The 17,465-nt window shown below is 25.1% G+C and overlaps 2 protein-coding genes across 2 annotated transcripts; one reads left to right on the forward strand and one right to left on the reverse strand.

Annotated features, from left to right (window-relative positions):
* Positions 1–2,724: 2,724 nt before the first annotated feature.
* Positions 2,725–9,985, reverse strand: LOC123260116 (ATP-dependent RNA helicase me31b). The gene is made up of 7 exons (XM_044721068.1): positions 9,549–9,985; positions 8,756–8,929; positions 8,472–8,678; positions 5,993–6,164; positions 5,755–5,905; positions 5,175–5,541; positions 2,725–3,117 (listed from the first exon to the last, which is right to left on the reverse strand). The coding sequence occupies exons 2-7, from the start codon at positions 8,894–8,896 to the stop codon at positions 2,821–2,823; spliced, it is 1,335 nt and encodes a 444-aa protein (XP_044577003.1). The 5' UTR covers positions 8,897–8,929; positions 9,549–9,985; the 3' UTR covers positions 2,725–2,820.
* Positions 9,986–14,054: 4,069 nt separating this feature from the next.
* LOC123259602 (cytochrome P450 4C1-like) lies at positions 14,055–17,324 on the forward strand. Its single transcript, XM_044720196.1, has 6 exons — positions 14,055–14,084; positions 14,530–14,620; positions 15,292–15,476; positions 15,540–15,609; positions 15,704–16,070; positions 16,657–17,324. Exons 3-6 carry the CDS (start codon positions 15,299–15,301, stop codon positions 17,197–17,199), a joined length of 1,158 nt encoding a protein of 385 aa, XP_044576131.1. The 5' UTR covers positions 14,055–14,084; positions 14,530–14,620; positions 15,292–15,298; the 3' UTR covers positions 17,200–17,324.
* Positions 17,325–17,465: the final 141 nt, after the last annotated feature.

Consider the following 17,465-nt stretch of genomic DNA (forward strand, 5'->3'; position numbering starts at 1 on the left):
TGTTGATGTTGTTGTTATTGTTTTAAATAATTATTTTATCTTAATCTCTGGTGTCGTAGCAACGAAATACAATGTACAATATTTTCCGTTATGTTATGTTATTTTTTTGTTTTTTTGTTATTTTTTATCTTTTATATTTTTTTACTCACATATCCCCACACGCTGCACTCAATTTTGAGATCATACTTTCATACGTTGAAAAACATTTTGTAATAATAATTTATTAAAAACATTTTTTTTTTTTGCTTCTAATTACTTTATAAATATTTAACTTTACAATTTAGTTTATTTATTTATTTTTTTTTCATTTAAAAGCAATACGATCTCGTGGCGGACTTGATTGCAATGCTGATACGAGGCACGCTTAACTCGTATCATCATTGATTGTCGATTGCTACTAATTGACCCGTGGGCGTGAGACAAGGTCTTCGGATTATTTATTCACGATAATAATTATAATTGTTATTAATTTTGATTAAGAAATTTAATTGGCAATTATAAATTTTAGCAAATAATAAAAAAAAAAAAATAATATTTTCGTTGCAAGATTAAACCGTTTTCTCACAATTATTGTAAACTTTTATAATTTATTTTGTTTTAAGTTCATGTGTGTATTATGTCACGACTGAAAACCCGCGTTTGCTTCCTTCTACCGTGAAGCTAATTCGTTTTTATTTTGTTGGCCCTCTATATTATTACATATACAAATAAATGGCTCAAGTCTGTCTTCACACACGTCACCAGACTTTATACACATTTTATCATAATTATTGTTATTATATGTTTTATTTATTAACCGTTATTATTATTACTATTATACAATGAAACGGATTATCCGTTTACGTTTTTAATCAACTTTTTACGTTACAAAAAAAGTTAAGCAAAAAAATAATAATTATGTATAATGTGATCTATGGACACGCGAGATCGTTGTGTGTAAAAAAAAATTTTGAATTTAATATTTTATCATCATTTTGCACTATACCAATGTTCCTGATACAATGATTATTTTACTTTATAAACTTGTTTTTTTGTTTAGCGGCACCTCCGTTGAGATAAATTTCATACATATATATTTAATACAGATAAAAATATTTTTAAGTAATAAATTTAATTCCGATACCGTAATCACGTTTGTTTAAATTTATTTTTATTTTTACGTCGCAATTATTTATAATTATATTTTGTTTTACGATCCCTGTGTCTCACGTAACCCATTAGCCAAATAATTATAAAAATAATTGTATAAAACTAGTCAATTTATACAATCTCTGATTCTCAATCACAGTATTATAAATAAAAAAAAAAAAAAGTTCATCGTTATAAACAAAAAAAAAAAATATTTCTCTTTCAAGGTAAACAAAAAATATCCGATTTTATTTTCAATTTTTTCGACAGCTATTAATATTTTTTATACAAAAAAAAAAGTGTGATTAGAATTTCAGAGTTGCTTTCAATGACATTACAAAATCAAGCCACAATCAAACTATACATTTTTTTTTATTGTTTGCACACGTTCTGTAAATTAGATTTTAAAAGTAAAGAAAAAGAAACATTAGTATGTAATTTATTATGTATATATAAATATATTTTATTGTTTAAAGCTTCAGTGAGCTCGAAAAAATAAAATTTTAAAAGATAAACTAAATGAAGACTGTAATATTAATTAATAATATTTATGTATATAAATATCAAGCCTTTTTCTAGTTTTGTTTTTTTTATTCGGCTTATGTATTTTTTTTTTTTTTTTTTTAATATTTCAAGATTCAAGTTGTTTTCCTTTTTATTTTCAGTAACAAAAAAAAGAGTAGAAGGAATATTGAAAGTATGAGGCCTTTCGTATCAAAAATTTTTTTACTAATAAAATGATATATCTCATGCTGTATTTACATTTACGATAAAATGCAATGATGGACTAAATTCACGTGTGTATGTAACGTTTATTTCTGTGTATGTATTGATTCTTTATGTGTATATATATATGTATATATATATATATATATATATATATATATATATATATATATATATATATATATATATATATATATTTATTATATATATTAATGTTAATGAATATTTTCAATTATTAATTATAAATTAATAATCGACATTATTGTATTTCTTTTTTTCTACGCTTTGTGCACTTGATAATGGCTTGACTCTGAGCTAATTATAATTAATTATTTACACTTATAAGTAATATCTATTTACAAAGAAAAAATGACTCGCAACTGCACACTGACGTTCACTTCAGTCACCAAGTTTCATTAAAAATTTCATTTTGTTTTATTTTACTTAATTGAATTAGATATAAACCGAGCAGAATAAAATAATAAATTTTATTTTGTTTCTCTTTTAGCAATGCTCGGCAATAAATTTTATTTACAAGTAACACATTTACTTTTTTAACTTTTATCATACTTTTATTACGATGAATTTATTATTTTTCACGTTTATTATTCCAAAGTCTTTTATGAATCTAAGTTTTATCTTCGAAAGAGCACTTACTGTTCCCTTTTAATAGATCATCATTTTTTTTTTCTCACTGTTCCTTTCGCACCTCAAAACTTAAGTAACCATTTTTTATTTTAGATTATTAATGTAATTTTTAAATAATTCACTATCTTTATTATTCAATACGCTCATATCGATGTGCTCGAAGTTGATAATGGATATGCCACGTGTAGTACGAGTCACGAATCACTTGTTTTTTTTTTTCTTTCAAATCTTGTTTTTGTTGTTGTTGTAGTTATTATTATCATTATTATTGTATTTTAATAGCTGTTGCTTAACTATTATTTATTTTAATTGATGAAACTACTTCGACACGTTACCTTCGTCCAAACTAGTATTATCTTCAGGTCGAGCTACGTATAAACTAGGATCTATCACCTTGGGAATTGGCTTTATTTCCGTACCAAGTTCTTGCTCAATACGATGAAGATTAAAACGATCTTCATAAGTTATTAGATTGATGGCAATACCTAAATGACCGAATCGACCAGATCTACCGATACGATGCAAATACGTCTCGGCCATTTTTGGAAAATCAAAGTTTATCACGACATTAACTGCTTGTACGTCGATACCACGAGTGAATAAATCACTACTCACCTGTAATAAATTAAGATTCATTTATTTTATTAATTATCAATTATCATTGATCCGAAACATCAATTAAGAACGTTCATGCGGAAACCTTAATACTATATATAAAATTACGTATCTATTACGTAGCTGAGCGTTTTTTTCGAAAATCTTCTTTGTTTAGATGAGAAATGAAAAGCTGCAATCATAGGGACCGGCTCTTGTTAATATAATCTATATTATTAAGAGAATAAGAAAAATTTTGTTTCTAGGATAGTTATATGATAAAATCGATTTTTTTAGTTAAATTTAGTGTCATTGCAAAGGTCTTGACTTGAATTTGTGCTTTTTCAAGGTTTCATATCATTTTCATCGATAGTCAGTTTATTATGATAAGTATTTAGGGTGCGTTTGAAAATTCTTTATCTCTAGATACATAATTAAGAAATGACCATGTATCTTGTGAAATATTGACATTTTTACAGATATAAGCTCATCCCGACATTACACTAATCGAGACCTTCCATTTGAGTACCCACATCAATTTTTCATATATTTATATATATCATATATGTGTATGTATGAAAAATATATAAAAATGCATGTGGGTACTCAAATGAAAGCTCTTGATGAGTGTAACATCGGAATGAGCTTATATCTTCAAAAAGGTCAATAGTTAAAAAAATATAGTGCAATTTAACAAATATCTTATGAACCATTGACATTTTTAAAGATATAAGCTCATCCCGATGTTACACTCATCGAGACCTTTCATTTGAATACCCACATCAATTTTTCATATATTTATATGTCATATATATGTATATATGAAAAATATATAAAAATGCATGTGGGTACTCAAATGAAAGCTCTTAATGAGTGTAACATCGGAATGAGCTTATATCATCAAATTGGTCGATAGTTAAAAAAATATAGTGCAATTTAACAAATATCTTATGAACCATTGACATTTTTAAAGATATAAGCTCATCCCGATGTTACACTCATCGAGACCTTTCATTTGAATACCCACATCAATTTTTCATATATTTATATGTCATATATATGTATATATGAAAAATATATAAAAATGCATGTGGGTACTCAAATGAAAGCTCTTAATGAGTGTAACATCGGAATGAGCTTATATCATCAAATTGGTCGATAGTTAAAAAAATATAGTGCAATTTAACAAATATCTTATGAACCATTGACATTTTTAAAGATATAAGCTCATCCCGATATTACATTCATCGAGACCTTTCGTTTGAATACCTACATGAATTTTTCATATATTTTATATATTTATATATATGTATAAGGTAAAAGCCCCAATATATGATCATGTAACAGTATATGATCACTCCATGTATTTGTATACCTATATTTGTGAATATAGATATACAAATACATGGAGTGATCATATACTGGTACGTGATCATCTATTGGGGCTTTTACCTTATATGAAAAAAAAAATCAAAAATGTATGTGGGTACTCAAATGAAAGCTCTTGATGAGTGTAACATCGGAATGAGCTTATTTCTTCAAAAATGTCAATAGTTAAGAAAATACAGTGCAATTCAACAAAAGTCATTATTTAATAAAGCAAAATTTTAATCTTTTTTAGTTCACGAGTCACGGCAGCCACATAGTGACTGCAAGGTTGCTAGTTTAAATTATTTTAGTTGATTTTTAACTGTACTGAAAACAAGTACCTGAATAAAACTGATTACATGGTTAGAAATGACAGATTTGTCAAATTTGATAAACAATATCTTGGAGGGCCGCAAGGAGTCTTGAATCCATGGCCTTAATAAATAAATAATAATAATAATAATATAGATAGACCTAAAATCAACGACTAATTTATATTTACTGATTTTTTTTAAATAAATGCCAAAAAAATATTTCAGGTAAATAAAAAAAAATTATAAATCATTATAAGAATATTGATATACTTAAAAATTTTTCTAAAGACCCCAATAACTTTCATAAAAAGTTAGTACTCATTTGACTCTAGCATACCGCATGAACGTCCTTAACATTAATTAGTTTGTAAAAAATATTATTTTAATTTAACATACCAAGTTTCTGCAGAGACCAGCGCGGAAATCATGGAAAACACGATTTCTGTGTGCTTGAGCCATTTTAGCGTGTATGTAGTAGCAACAGTATCCCAAATCTGTTATTTTTTTAGCTAAAAGTTCAACACGTTGCGTCGAGTTACAAAATATAATGCTCTGATTTATTTGCAACTTTGAAAATAGTGTGTTGAGACAATGGACTTTCTGTCGTTCTTGTACAAATGCATAGTACTGCGTAACACCTTTTAGCGTCAACTCCTCCATTAAATTTATCTCGTATGGATCTCTCAAGTGTTTTTCCATGAATTGCTTAACGGTCAGTGGGAACGTAGCCGAGTACAGCAATATTTGTCGTTCCGATGGCAATCTATTTTACAAAAATATTTAATAATTATTATTTGTCATTATAAATTGAAAAATTAATTATTTAAATTTCATTTAATAAATTCAAATTATATTTGGGTAAAGTTATTAAATTATAAATAAATTCATAGTAATTATTTTTTCAATATTTGGACTTGAAAAAAAAAAAAAAAAAAAAAACAGATATAATTATATAATTATACTTAATAATGTATACCTTGAAATAACGTGATCCAACATTCCTTTAAAATCTTGTGAGAGAAGTTTGTCAGCCTCATCTAGTACTAAAATCCTGCAGTGATCCATGTTTGCGACATTTTTGTCCATCAAGTCGAGAATTCTTCCTGGTGTTGCGATAATTACGTGAACTGTATAAAAAAAAAAAGATAAATAAATTATTCGTATATACTTTTGAGGAATTGATATAATAGAGAAACATAATTAAATGATGATACCTTTTTGATAAATCCTCATAATATCGTCACGTAAATTTGTTCCACCAGTAGTTACCATAACTTTAACATCCATGTGTTTAGCAAGTTCAATACAGATTTGAGATGTCTGCAATGCCAACTCTCGAGTAGGCACTATCACTAAAGCTTGAATTATGTCTTTTCGTGGGTCAACCTACAAAACAATCATCGAACAATCATTAATGACAAGTAAAAAAAAAAAATTTCAAAAATCTAAATAAGAAAAAAAAAATTTTTCAATTTTATTATAAATAATAATAATATCGATGGTCTAATTAGCAATTTGTCTAACTTCTTATTTTTTAGAGGGTGATTTTTTAACATTTTGATATAGCTATAATCGAATTATAAATTATAATATAATAATAATCGTAATAATTTTAATAATAAATAATCTTAATAAATTATTTGAATGATTCAAATCTAAATATTATATCTCTATTAGATGGTTTTAGGGCGATTCCGTACTAGCGGGTGCAACATTTAGACTCACTCAAGGCTTCTTACTAAGAAAATAAAAACTCTTTTTAAAGAAATGACTGGTCGCAGGATTACATTGCAATCTTTTTTACAAAAATTAATATAAAAAACATTTAATAAAATGTCTAAATAGACACAGGAGAGGTTCAAAGTGCTATCGCGGGTGCAACGAAATCGGCCCACCATTAAAGGTCATGAAGCTAGAATGAAAAAATTCTGTTAATTATGGAATATTTATTAAATTATTTTTACATTCTTTAAAAGAATACAAAACAAACTAATTATTAATTTAAATAAAATTATTAAAAGAAATAAATATTATAAATTATTCACTTTTTATCCAGCCGCGGGTGCAACGTAAAAACTATCGCGGATGCAACACGTCTCACTGTAGTGAATATAAACATTTCCATGTAACTTTAAATTAAAGATATGAGATCATAGATGCTGTATCACTAATTAGCACTTCCCTATATAACTAAAATAAATTATTTGTTTGGAATAGTCGGCGATTTATCAGACTTAAGGTTCATCTTCAGAATCGCTGTAAACATCAGAAACGCGTAACTTTTGCGTAACTTTTTTTGCAACTTTTCTACGTTTTTTTTTTTAGTAGCAGTTATCAAAACTAATTTGCTTTTCAAATTAGACTTCGACGTTCGTGCAACACAAATTCTCTTACCCTCCTAAAATTGAAAAAAATTGGTATAAAAAAAAGTAACAAATACTGTGATTTAAAAATTTATGTCAAAAATCGTCTCCCGCGGAATCGCCCTTTATATCTATTATATCTCTATTAAATGGTTTTTTAAAATGATAATAAATTTTGAACTAATTGTTTTTTTTTTGTACAAATAGAAGATTCTCTAAAATGGAGTTAGACAATTTGCTAATTAGAACGTCGATATATAATTTTAATATCGAGTATTAGAATATATGCAAGCTCTTGAAAATTTTTATTTAATTTTTTTATTTTATTTTGTTTTATTTTATTTTATTTAATTTTGTTTTTATTTTATTTTTTTTTTTTTTTTTTCAACGTTATGTATATATTTCAAGATACAAAATTTTGTCACTGCAAACTACGAACACTCATTTGTCATATCAACTATACGGTTTTGGCAAGATTTGTCTCCAGAAATTTCTAATTCTTTTGGTTTAGAATCTTTTAAGACGAGAGTATTTGATTTTCTTAAAAATCTTGAACAATAAAATAGTGAGCTAATAAAAATTGATCATTCCAAAATATTTAAAAAACAATATATCCACTTGTGTATTATATAAATTTTATATTTTAATATGTACTAACAGTATTTATGTGAAGTAAAACTTAATATATAAAATTTTTGCCATTCGGCTTCGCGCCTTGGCGTTCAAACTTAATAAATAACTAAGGGAAAAAACCCTATTAGTGGCACTTTTTCTTTCAATGAAAAAATGTTCTACTGGGAATAAAAATTAAAAATTTCTTTGATCTAAACCCTGATAAAAAAAAAAGTATTGAGACAAAGAAAAAAGTATTGAAAATTATTGGTTTTATAGTCAATCCAATACTTTTCAATACTTTTTTCTTTGTCTCAATACTTTTTTTTATTCAGGGAAGGTCTTCAAGATTAGAAATAATATATTCATTATTGAAATTAATGATTTCATTAATTGAATAAGTACCAAAATCAAAGAAAGTGTCAGTAATGAGGTCCTTTATCCTATATAATTAAATATTATTGTATTTTTCTAGTGTCTATGCACATGTATCGTGTACCTCTATAGAATGTTTACCAGAAGTAAAATAAAATAAATAAAAATTAATCTGTATAATAAAACTGCCTGAATAATATAATTGAACTTATTTTTAAAAATTTTCGTTAATAAAAATAATTAATATTATTTATTGTAACTCTTTTTGTATATTTTTGTCATCTGGCTATACTGCCTTGGCACTGAAATTAAATAATAAATAAACGAATAAAATATTTATTACCTGTTCCAATACAGGAATAGAGTAAGCTCCGGTCTTTCCTGTACCATTCTTAGCACGTGCTAAAATGTCTTTACCGGACAATGCAATTGGAATACTAGCTTCTTGAATAGGAGATGGCTTTTCCCATCCTTTCTCGAAAATTCCCATCAATAATTCACGTTTTAAACAAAACTCCTCAAATTCGTTACCTCGTGTGTTTGTAACATCCTATTAACAAATAAAAAATCATCATTAAATTAATTATCAACTCCAAAATAAATAAATGAAATTCCAAAATAACTTACACTCGTTTTAATCCGCTTGTCTCGCGGTGGAATTCTAAGTTTGGATTTCCAACCAACATCATCCATTTTCTCGAGGTCTGATTTGGAGCCCAAACTTGAGCTCAGCATGTGATTAGAATTAATATGCGTTTCGGTCATCATTTCGATAACGCACTTTTACTGTATCGTCTTTAACTACGAAAAAAATAAATTAATTATGAACAAATTCAACTATATAACCTTCTAGCAAATTTCTTTATACAAATAACACTCTAGAGAATTCGTTAGATTATATCTGAGTGTGCTGAACGTGAAAAATAAAGTAAAAACAAAATGAGATCATCTTTTTCGTGTTATTATTATACTAATCCGCAAACAATTGTCGGATTATCTCAACCACTTGGAATTTTTTCTCTAAATACTTTCGAATATTTATTACAAGCTTTTTTTTTTTTTTTTTTTTTTTTTTTCAATAATAAAATATTTCAAAAATAATTAAATAAAAATTATTCAATCTTTGAATGAAAAAATTAATAAAATAAAGAAAGTTTCGTTTAATGGAAAAATAAATTTAAAAAATGAAAAAAAAAATTATAATAAATATTTTTTTGAAAAAATATAGACACTGAACCGGTAAAATAAAAAAAATGGAAGCGACAATATACCTCAACCTAAATTCTTTGTACTTTGCTCAGAGTCTAAAAAAGTTATTAATAAATCGGTAGTGTAATAAAAAAATTAAACGATTTACAAAATAAATAAAATAATAAATTAATGAATAATAATAACAATAGCATTAGATAAAATAATATACCGTGAAAAGGATGGCCAGGGATTGTATATTGCAACGAAGCGTATCACTTGAATGGTGAACACAAAATGCCAAAATGGCCGTCAGACCCAATGTCAAGTTTCGATCTTTAGCCGTATGCGCTACAAGAGAGAACACATAAGCTAGCTAACTAAATATATTATATATTATATATATTATACTGGTATACGCTCCAACAATAACCCGTATGTCTTTCTCTCTCTGTTGCTCTGTAAAGCAGAACTCTGAAACTCACAATTCAGAATTGTCTATCTCTCTCACCAAAATGTTCTTGAGCGTCTCTACGCATACATTTATATTTACACTTGTGTTATATTACAAAATAATATACAATATTTATATTATTACTGTAGCTAGTTCAAAACTTTCTTTATGTTGATAAATTTAATATGAATTTTTATTTATTTTTCACCAAGTTTATTAATCAATCGATTAATTTATTATTGTTTGTTCATTTTATTTTTTTTTTTTTTTTTTATTTAAATTATAGAAACTATTATTTTTGCTCGATGCATTTATTTTTTTTACGTTATTATTTTATCGCCAACTAACGCACTGCGCTAAATGCAAACGATTATTAACTTTTTGAATAATACACTCGGTATCTTTTATTAAAGAATAAAAACACTATTATAACAGTAACCGTTTCTTTTTTTTTTCTCTTTATTGTAGCTTATAGCGGTGAAGATGGCGTACGTACACCGTAAATTAATGCGCATGCGCCGTTTGTCAAACTTAAGCTTTAAGGTAAGTTTTCAACAATAGTATTTTTTAAGATACTGAAGTTAGCTGACAGCTGATAATAATAAAGTTAGCTGACGATTTTATTTTTTTCAATAATTAAATTAGAACAAAAAAATATTTTTTAAAAATTGCACTTACAGTTTTTAAAGTTTTTTACAAGTGAAAATTTATTTTTTATTTTTTTTTAATCATTTTTTCAATAAAAAAAATTCTACAAATTTTTAAATGTCGGCTTAACTTAATTTCCATTGACAGCTGTCATTTTTTTTAATTTTTGTAACAAATTAATTACAACAAAAAAAATCATTTTTTTTTAATTATCACATGTGGTATTTTTTTATTAATTTATTTTTTTTGTAATAATTTAATTGCTATAAAATCATAAAAAAAATTTCTGTCAGTTAACTTCAGTGTTTGTATTTTTTTTAAATTTATGAAAATTTTTCTTTAGAAAAATGCGCAGGCGTGAAATTTTTTTAATTGAAAATTTTTGAGAAACTTTTTACAAAAATTCTAAATGGAAAACCTGTCAATTATCGACTAGAGTCCTAATGTTTGTTTTAAATCATAAAATAATAAGTAAAAATTCAGAAAATAAAAATTTTAAATAATTCACAATTTCTTCTATTATTTTATTTTATTTTTATCAGTTCAATGAACCCTACAGCAAAGCCATTAATCGGGTTCCATGTTACATACAATTTAATACAAAGTGTTTAATTTAAAATTATTATTATGATAAGTCACTATATAATTAACTATCAAAAGTAAATATTTTGCTCCAGTTTATACAATGTTTGACATACAAAGTTTTGAAAAACATTCATAACTACTTATTTTATAAACATCCAAACTGTTATCTATCTTGTAAAAAGTATTGAAGGCACTTATTAATCGGTATATGGGGGCAGATGTAGCAAAGTTGGTGCCAGCGAGTGGAAGCTGGAAGGGAGTACTATCCCTCCAGGTCGGGGCTCTAAAAGTAATAGTGATAGAGTCTGCCAGACGTTCACAATCCACCTTCCCCTGAATCAGCCTATCAATTATTAAATTGAAATAGAAAATTTAATTTGTTTTCAGAAGAGATGATTTTATCCACAGATTCGGTAGAATCTGGCGCCAAGTTCCGTTCAAATCTGCTGTAAACGGAGCGCCAGACTACCGATATGTTTACTGTAAGCAGAACGGTATTTTGAGGTTGCAAAATTTTATTTAATTCTACCGTACTTTTTTTTCTTAAATTGTATATTATAACAGTAATTCATACTTTATTTGACTGTTATTAATTAATTATATTCACTTATAACAATTAATCTAATTGAAATTATTAAATTTAATCAGCACAAACTATAGCAACGCAAAAATTTCGATCCTGACTTTTTTTCGATGGGCAAAGTGATCTGCCACAAACTAAATAATTTGAGAATGTATAGTAATCCTTCATTAGATGGGAAACTACAGTTAAAAAAAGATATTTCACAGCTTGCATCTACACCCGCCAGGGTGCGCTGGAATTATTTTTACATAAACTGTAGTTTCAAGGGGATAGTTTGCTATAAAAAATGCAACCAACGCGAGATTTAAGTTGGTACCAATTGTAAATTTTTATTATAATTACAAAATATACTAAAATCCGAACAAAAACAGTTTCACTGTAAAAAAATCGCGCCAAGTCCACATTCATAAGACTATTAAGAAAAAAATTTGTTTTTCTTTACAAAAATATATAAAATAAAAAATAAAAAATCCAAGTAACCGATATGATTGTTTATGATTTTCGGAAATTAAAAAATTGTGTTATAAATTTAAAAATTAAGAAAAATTTTGGAACGTACTTGGTGTGCGTCATTGTGTATTTCAATTTTTTTTAAGTCCTAGTAAATAGATTTTACGAATTTCATTAAAAGTAAAATATTTTGCAACCGCGCACACTAAATATGTTCCAAATTTTTTTTTTAATTTTTAAATTTGTAACAAAATTTTTTTTAATTTCCGAAAATCTTAAACAATCATCGGTTACTTGGATTTTTTAATTTTTTTATTTTATATATTTTTGTAAAGAAAAAAACAAATTTTTTTTTCTTAATAGTCTTATGAACGTGGACTTGGCGCGATTTTTTTACAGTGAAACTGTTTTTGTTCGGATATACGATACTGAAGTTAACAGACTTCAGAAATTTTTTTATCATTTTATTGCAATAAAATTATTGAGAAAAGAATTAATAAAAAAATTCTTGATTTGGAAAATAACAAAAAAATTATAAGAGAATATTATTAAAATTAATTTAGCAGATATTTGATAATTTTAAGAATTTTTTTAATAAATAAGTTATGTCAAAAAAAATGAGTAAAAAAATTGACATGTAAAAATTTAAATAAATTAAAAATGGAAATAAAATTAGCAGACAGCTGATTATTTTCAGAATTTTTTTATTAATAGAATTATTACAAAAAAATTAAAAGAAAAAATTCCACATGCAAAAAATTTGAAAAACTATACGTGAAATATTTTTTAAAAATATTTTTTTATTGCTATTTAATTAATAAAAAAAAAATTAAATTTTTTCACTGTCAGCTAATTTTAGTTTCATAATTAAAAATGCAATTTTTTGGAACAAATTTTTTATTATTGAAATTTATTTGTTATAGCGTTATAAGAATTAAAAAAATTGACAGCTGTCAACTAACTTCAGCATCTTTATGTCCTGTTATGGAAAATTTTTTCATATTTTATTAATTTAAGTATTTAATAAGAAAAGTCGTAAATTACTCGTAATAAATGTTATCTTAAAAGCTTCGATAAAAATTACATAAATATTATATTGTAATGAAGATAGCTAGCAGACGTCTAATTTTAAATTATGAATGAGAAAGTAAAATGATAATCAAGAAGAAATTATGATTTCGCGCAATAATTAAATTCATATAAGAACAAAAAAGATTTTCGGGTATTTGTTGTGTGATAAAAAAAAAATAACTGCAATCTAGAGCGAGTTAAAAAACGATTTCAAATGAAGATAATTTTATTATTTATATAGATTTATAGATTAACTTTAATAATTACCAATATTGATATTCATGATGATTTCTTTCATTTTATACACTTGAGAATTCTATCAGCAGATTGTTTTTTAAAGAAAAATATTTAAATTGGTTTTAAATTTCTTGATGCATTAAAAAAAATTGAAAAAATAAAAAAAGTGTTTTTTTTTTTTTTTTTAATTGAAAGATGAGAAAATATTTTCAAGTGAAATATAAATATTTGATTTAAAATATTGAAATATTACGAAACAACAACATATTCAAAGTGGTAGCAATTACTGAAAATATTCTTCACTTAAACTGAGATACTATTTATAAATACCATCTCAAATATTTATTTAGAAAAATAAGGAAGATTTTTTTCAATCGTTATAAAATTAAAAAAAGTGCCAAAAATTTTCACTGCATAAATATTTATTCACAAAAAAAATCCAAAATTGATTGTAAAATAAATTGAGTAATATAATGGATTTATCGACGATATTGATGACTGCTTTCATCAAATTGATAATATATCATTACAGAAGATTGGATTTATACAGAGCCGGTAGTAAAATACCAGGGCTTGAGCCAGTGTTACCGATTATTATAAATGCTCATCTTCTTTTTGGTGAAACCAAAAATGTTTTTAGAAAAATTATTTTATTGTTGGAAAAATTCAAAGTATCGCCGGTACGCGCTTGGCTTGGTCACAAATTGTGTATTATTTTATTTGATCCCGAACAGATGAAGGTGATTTTGCAACATTTTTTTTTATCTTCTTATTTATTATAACTTTACTCTATAAAATCTCAAAATTAAGCGTAGCGCATTAAATTACATCTAGTAAAAATTACATTAAAATTAGCAACCACTTTACAATTTTTTAATTTTATTTAACAAAAAAATTATTTTTAAAAAATTGCATTTATTATTTTTTAAAATAATAAAAATATTTTTTTTGCCATAATTTATTTGTTATAAAATTTTTAAAATTATTAAATTTATACTACATTAATTATCATTCAGTAAAACGCAAAAATTAAAGTGTAGATAATTAATAATACTGAAATTTATATATTATCATGTAATTTTATCTATAAAAAAAAAGTAATATCCAACATGGAGCATGAAGATAATTTATTTTAATTAATGTTTGAAGAACCGTTTAATACTATTACTTGTTGTTATATTTCAGATAGTTCTTCACAGCCCAAAAACCATTGAAAGGGATGAGTTGCTGAGGTTCTTCTTGCCTTGGCTTGGCACGGGATTAATTGCAGCACCCGGTAAGCATGAGCCGTGGGTGTGCGAAAGTAAACAGCAAATATTACAATATATAATCCTTGTACAACTTATTAAGTTATTGCAACTTCTCTAGCACACTGAGTTTGATACTCTAGCTTTAACATTTGTATAAGTTTATAAACAGTATAATGAATTTACTTCATGCAATAATGAATAAATTCATGATGAATAAATTTGTGTTACTGAAATTAACAGACACCTGACAATTTACAAACTTTCAGGCTCATGATAAATAATTAAAAAAAAAAATTTCTATTTTAAAAATATTTTTTTTAATTAATTTTTTTTTTCATAATTTTTATAATTAATTAATGTTAATTTATTAGTATTATTTTTTTATTATTAGTTTATTGCATTAAATACTTAGAAATATGGTTGTGGCAAGGAGGTACACAGTTTAATGTTGCATTGGGAATATTATATAAATAAAATAAAATAAAATAAATTTTCATTTAGAAAATATATATATATATATATATATATATATATATATATATATATATATATCTGTTCATCATAAAAAATTTTTATAGTTATAAGCCCTTTTTTTTTTTTTTTTGAAGAAAAGAAAGAAAAAAAAAATTAATGTTAATAGATCATTTTAATTTTATTACAACTTTGATTAATAATAAATAAATAATTTTTATTACAGCAAACAAATGGAAAGTACATCGCAGTTAATAATGTCGACATTTAATCGCAGAGTACTAGAAAAATTTATTGATGCAATGAATAAACAATGTGAAATATTGGTAAAAATTATGGAACCTGAAATCGATAAAGATGAATTTGACATATTTAATTACATATCACTTTGTACAATTGATATTGTTTGCGGTAATTACTTTATTAAAAATAATTCTCAAGTTAAATTGACTTAATAAAAAAAATTTTTTGTAGAAACGGTAATGGGAGTTCCTTCGAATGAACAAATAAAAAAAAATTCAGCTTATCCAGCAGCTTTTGAAAAGTAAGTGGATATTAACTCTAAATAAAATCTTATAAATCATAAAGTAATTAAATTAATTAATTAAGTAATAATTAAATTAATTATTTTTGTTTAGAATAATGAAAATACTTTATCAAAGGATGATAGAATTATGGTTACATCCTAACGTTATTTTCAATGCAACAAAATTAGCAAAAGACCAGAAAGAGTGTATTAAATCTTTACACAAACATACAAATGACATTATAGAGAAGAAACTTGAACAGTATTCCAAACAGATGAATGAAGATGCTGTTACACAAATCGGATTTCAAAGAAAAGCTTTTCTAGACTCTTTTACAGAGTTGTTGCTCGAAGGAACTAAATTAACAATCGAGGAATTTCGCGAAGAAGTTGAAAATATTATGTTTGCTGGCTATGATACAACTACCACAGTTAATTCATTTGTTATTCTTATGCTCGCTATTTTTCCAAAAATACAAGTAAGGCTTTTTTCTTATTAAAATTTTTAATTAATAATTTTTTATTTTTTAATTACTGAAAAATATTGCGTTTTATTTTTTAATTACTGAAAAATACTGCGTTTTATTTTTTAATTTTTAGTGCTAAATTATGAAAATTAAATACCAAAAATATTAGTTGATTATAAAAATATTTTTTTTGTAGGAAAATTTCATTTAAAATTTCTGTCAATTTTTTTTTTTCATTTTTTTTATGATACTGAAATTAGCAGATACTTGACAATTTTATGAATTTTTTTTTAATAATTATCTTTACAATTACTTAATAATTTTCTTTAAAAATAAATTATCTAGGTCTGGAAAATTTTTTTTTTCAAAAATTGCATTTATAATTTTTTAGAGCCTCTAAAGATGGTATTTTTAAAATAATTTTCTTGCTAATTTATTTGTTAAAAAAATTCTAAAAATTATCATAAGTCTTTCAATTTCACTATAATTTTTTTGTTGAAAAAAAATTATTAAATATCTGCTCAATTAATTTTCATAGTTTTGGTTATAATTTAATTTTATCTTTTGATAATTAACTTAAAAAAATTTATATTTGTAGGAAAAATGTTACGAAGAGCTTGTAGAAATTTTTGGTGACAAAATAAATGGAGGCAGACAAATAGAAAATGAAGACTTAGACCGTATGAAATATTTAGGAAGAGTAATTAAAGAAACAATGCGGCTATTTCCAATTGCGCCTCTTTTAATCCGACAAGTAAACGGTGATTTAGATATTGGAGGAGGATATACTCTACCAAAAGGCAGTACTGTGTTTTTAGCAATATGGAAACTTCATCGCTCTGCAGATATCTGGGATGATCCGCTTTACTTTAATCCTGATCGATTTTTGCCGGAGCAAGTTTCCAAACGGCATCCGTATGCTTATATTCCTTTTAGTGCTGGTCCTCGTAATTGTATCGGGTTGAAGTATGCAATGATGAGCATGAAAATTCTCTTAGCTACGCTTTTACGCAATTATATATTCATGAAAGATAAGCATGTTAACATTGAAGATATTGAAATTAAAGCTGAAGTTTTTTTAAAAACTATAAATCCTATAACTATCAAAATTAAACGCAGGACAAATACTTTTGAGTCATAAAATATTATTTAAGTAAAAATTTATAGAAATCTTTAACAACATAAATAGAGACAGCGATATAATTTATAAAATAATTTTAATACACAGAAAGAAAAATTACTTGACTGGAGAACAAAATTCTTGGCTCAAAAAAATTTTCGGGTGCCTCAAGGAAGACCGAAGTTCTGTTGGCCGAAGTAAAAATTTTTCTTTAAATTATATTCTTGGTGCAAGTCATTTTTTCTTAATTCAAATTATCATAAATACTTGATACAATAAATTTTTAT

This window comes from Cotesia glomerata, linkage group LG2 (genome assembly GCF_020080835.1).
Source record: "Cotesia glomerata isolate CgM1 linkage group LG2, MPM_Cglom_v2.3, whole genome shotgun sequence".
Classification (NCBI taxonomy): Eukaryota; Metazoa; Arthropoda; class Insecta; order Hymenoptera; family Braconidae; genus Cotesia; species Cotesia glomerata.